This window comes from Arachis ipaensis, chromosome B03 (assembly GCF_000816755.2).
Source record: "Arachis ipaensis cultivar K30076 chromosome B03, Araip1.1, whole genome shotgun sequence".
NCBI lineage: Eukaryota > Viridiplantae > Streptophyta > Magnoliopsida > Fabales > Fabaceae > Arachis > Arachis ipaensis.
The window spans coordinates 130,190,107-130,194,361 of NC_029787.2; the positions used below are offsets into that span (position 1 = coordinate 130,190,107).

General features: G+C 50.8%; 1 protein-coding gene across 1 annotated transcript; it reads right to left on the reverse strand.

Annotated features, from left to right (window-relative positions):
- LOC107633882 lies at positions 558 to 2,470 on the reverse strand. The gene is made up of 3 exons (XM_016337476.1): positions 2,291 to 2,470; positions 1,410 to 2,231; positions 558 to 764 (listed from the first exon to the last, which is right to left on the reverse strand). Exons 1-3 carry the CDS (start codon positions 2,468 to 2,470, stop codon positions 558 to 560), a joined length of 1,209 nt encoding a protein of 402 aa, XP_016192962.1.

Sequence of the window (4,255 nt, forward strand, 5' to 3'; positions counted from 1 at the left end):
TGATCCCTGCTCCTCCAGATGTTTGGTTGGATGCTCCGTCCACATGGAGTTTCCACCATGTGTTCAGTGTCTCGGTAGGGTTTCCTGTTACTTCTACTAGAAAATCAGCCATAGCTTGAGCTTTGATCGCATTCCTGGGTTCGTATTGCAAGTCGTATTGAGACAGCTCTATAGCCCAGGTCATCATCCTTCCCGCCAGATCGGGTTTCTGGAGCACCTAGCGTATTGCCTGGTCCGTCCTCATGATTACCTGGTGTCCTTGAAAATATTGTCGCAGCCTACGGGAGAGGTCAGGAGTGCATATGCTAGCTTCTTCAGCTTATTGTACCTCAGCTCCGCTCCCTGTAATGTTTTACTTACAAAATACACTAGTTGTTGGACCTTTCCTTCTTCTCGTACCAAGACCGCCGCTAGCACCTCGTCTGTTATTACCAAGTACAGGTATAGTGCTTCTTTGCCCTTAGGCTTCCCGAGGATAGGCGGTGCCGAGATTATCTCCTTGAAGTGCTTGAAGGCCTCTTCACATGCCGGGGTCCAATCAAACACAATCCCCTTCTTCATTTGTAGAAGAATGGCAAGGCTTTGGCTGCCGACGCACCGAGCAAACGGGATAACGCGGTGAGTCTTCCTGCCAACCTTTGGACTTCTTTCACACATCTCGGGCTCTTAATTTGTAGGATTGCTTCACACTTCTCCGGGTTGGCCTCCACTCCTCTTTGGGTTATAAATGTCGTCTTCTCTTCGTCTGGTCGGTGCATCGGTATCTGATTGTACACAGAATAGGCATCCATGAAACTCAGATATCAGTACCCCGCTGCCGCATCCATAAGAGCATCAATGTTGGGGAAGGGGAAAGGAATCCTTGGGACATGCTTTGTTAAGATCGAAATAATCCACACACATTCTCCACTTCCCGCTGGGCTTTTTGACTAAAACTACATTCGACAGCCAGGTCGAGTAGTCGAGTTCCCGGATAAACCCCGCTTCAAGTAGGCTGGCCGTTTGCCTGGCCACCTCTTTCGCCCTTTCTCGAGACATTTTCCTTCTTCTTTGAGCAACTGGCTTGGCCTCTGCCCTCACAGCTAGGCGGTGTGACATAAACCGGGGTCTATCCCCGGCATGTCGGCCGGCGTCCAGGCGAACAGGTCGTCGTTAGCTCTGATCATTTCCACCAAAGGTTCTTTCAAATCATGGGGCAGGTTTCTGTTCACGAAGGTGAACTTCTCCTCCGAGTCGCCGACCCTGAACTTCTCGAGGTCTCCTTCGGGCTCCGGTCTAAGTTTGTCATCAACCCTGGCGTCCAGGTCGGCGAGAAAGACACCGGATGCTTCTTTGGATTTTTTCCTCAGGGAGAGGCTGGCGTTGTCGCACGCGACTGCCGCTTCCAAATCTCCTCAGATGGAGCCTACCGATCCATCATCAGCAACAAATTTCATTAACAGTAGCTTGGTGCAAATCACCGCTCCAAACTCGTTGATGGTTATCCTTCCTAAGATGAGGTTGTAGGCCGTGGAGTCCCTCAGGACAACAAACTCCGCCATCAGCGATCTCTTCCCCCGGCCTCCGCCAATGAAGATCGGGAGGGACACTATTCCGTCAGGCTTGATGAAATTATCCCCTAGGCTGACCACACCATGTTGGTGGCCCCTCAAGTCGGTATCCCGTAGGCCCAAAGCATCAAACACATTGCAAAACATGATGTTCGAATCAGCTCCCGTGTCCACCAGGATCCGTTTTACTATGCCGGTTCCAACCCTAGCTGTAATCACCATCGGAGGGTTCTCCGTGACGTCGTCAACCCATTGGTCTTCAGGGCCGAATGATATCGATGGTACCCTCCGGGCGGATGGCATGGAGCCTGAGGACATAGCTAAGACCTTGGCGTCCTTTTTGCTAGCTGACTTCGATCTGGGGGGAGCATCTCTACCGACTACCACATTTACAACAATGAGGCCGCGCTCATTATTCTCCTCGGGCTCTCGTCTTTGCTTTACAGTGTGGCCTTTGTCTTCGTTGGACCGATCATGATCCCGCCTCCTTGGTTCCCTGATAAGGTGAGAGAATTCGTCCAACTTTCCTTCCCGAATGGCCTGCTCCAGAGCATCCTTCAAGTCGAAGCAGTCTTGGGTCTTGTGCCCATAGCCCTTGTGATAGTCGCAATAGAGGTTTTTGTTTCTTCCCGTCCTGTCCTTGAGTTGTCGGGGTTTAGACAGGATGCCCTTGTCGGCGATCTGTTGATAGACTTCAACGATTGGAGCTGCTAGGGGGTGTAGTTGGTGAACTTCCCTACCCGGGCAAACGGTTTGAAGGTTTTAGCGGGCGCTCCGTCTTTGGAGTGCTCCTTTGACCTTTCCCCACTGCCGGGTGGGCAAACACTGGAGTAGGCAAGTTGCCGCTTATTGGCCCCCATGACCTGGCTGACTTCCTCATCATTAATATACTCCCTGGCGACATTTTGAATCTCTTGCATTGTCCACACAGGCTTGGTAGTGAGATGTTTTCTAAAATCCTCGTTCAGTAACCCGTTCGTCAAGCACAAGCTGGCCACCGAATCGGTTAGATCGTCGATCTCCAAACACTCGTCGTTGAATTTGTTCAGGTACTTTCGGGTCGGCTAGCCGATCCTTTGAGTTACCCCTAGCAAATTAATTGGGTACTTTGCCTTAGCGATTCGTGTGGTGAACTGAGCCAAGAAAGCCCGACTGATGTCGGCAAAGGTGGTTATCGAGCCCTGGGGAAGGGCGTTGAACCAACAATTTGCCGGCCCTGCTAAGGTTACAGGGAAAGCGCGACACCTTACTTCATCGCCCACCCCTTCCAGGTTCATCCTAGCCTCAAAGGTCGTTAGGGGCTCCTGGGGGTCTTGGGTCCTATCATACTTCATGTCCGTTGGCTTATCGAAGTGCTTCGGTAGCCGGACTTCCAAGATTGAATGGTGGAAAGGGGTTGCTCCCATGACCACCAGTTGTCGCCTTTTTCCCGGTCTTTCTCTACTGTCTTCTCTGTGTGGTCGGCTTCTCCTTGACCTCTTTCTGTTGTCTTCTTGCTGTGGTCGGCTTCTCCTTGGTCTTTCTCTACTGCCTTCTCGGTCTTCCTCTACGGTGTCTCCTGTCGGTGATCGGGAGTAAATCACGGGATCTCGTCATCTCCTGGGTACTTCCCTACTTTCCTGGCTCTCTGACTCTGTCCGGGGGGCTTGGAGTGCGCCTGGAACGACTTCTTCGGAGACTCCTCTCTCTCCTTTGAGGAGATCGGGAACGCTCTTGACTCGGAGTCGGTTGATGGCGCTCTCTGCTAGCCACTTCCCGTTCTAAGTTTTACACTCTGTAACGCAGTTCTTGTATTATTCTAGCGCTATCACTACCTGTTCCCCCAAAGGGTCGTCTCTCGGGTTGCCGCAGGGGGGATCTGGTGCGCTCGCGAGAGGGAGCCCCTGTGGCTACCCTCCCGCTTCTGGGTTCATTCCCTCCCCGCGGGGCTCGCCTCCGTCGTCCGCCACTACTGGGCCCAAAATAAAGTCGATATCGACTTGTCCCCACAGACGGTGCCAATGTCCGGCTAGTCGGTTTTCGGACGGTTCGGGGATGTCTTCTGAGTGTGAAGGTGGGTCCCAACCTTCATCTGGATGTGGGGCGTGTGAGGCGTGAGTTCCGACTTCTCGAGCTCTTCATGAGATGAGGGGGGTGCCACCTGCAAGGACACTCCGACGTTCAAGTCAGAAAAATATGCAGGTGGTATGAGAGTAAAGGGTATGATGACGTACCTTGGGGGAGGGGTAGGACCCTCCCCTTATATAACCTGTTAGTAGGGCGGGCCCCACATGGGGAGGCCTCCTTTCAGGAAGCTTCTTTCCCTACAGCTGTCATGCAGCTGGCAGCGGGGGTGTGTGTCCGGGTCGTAAGGCCGGACGGGTTGTGCGCACCAATTCGATCGCATAGATCGAGTTACCTGTGGGCCGGGTCAACCGCCCCACCAACTGGGTTGGGCCGTAACAATTATCAAAATTTTTAATAGATTTGACCAAATTAAGTTTGACAACATTTCATGTTTAATGTTTAATAAATAGTTTATAATAAGCTACATGTTAGATCTACGTTAATAAATTTTATTGCATATCTCATCTATTAAGGACAAAATTTGACTAATTTCTTCTCTTATTCTAAAATTTATGCATTTGGTTATGAAATAAGATATAAAAAATAGAGATATAAATATTATTATTTTTGTATTTTATTTAGTAATAAACTAAATATAA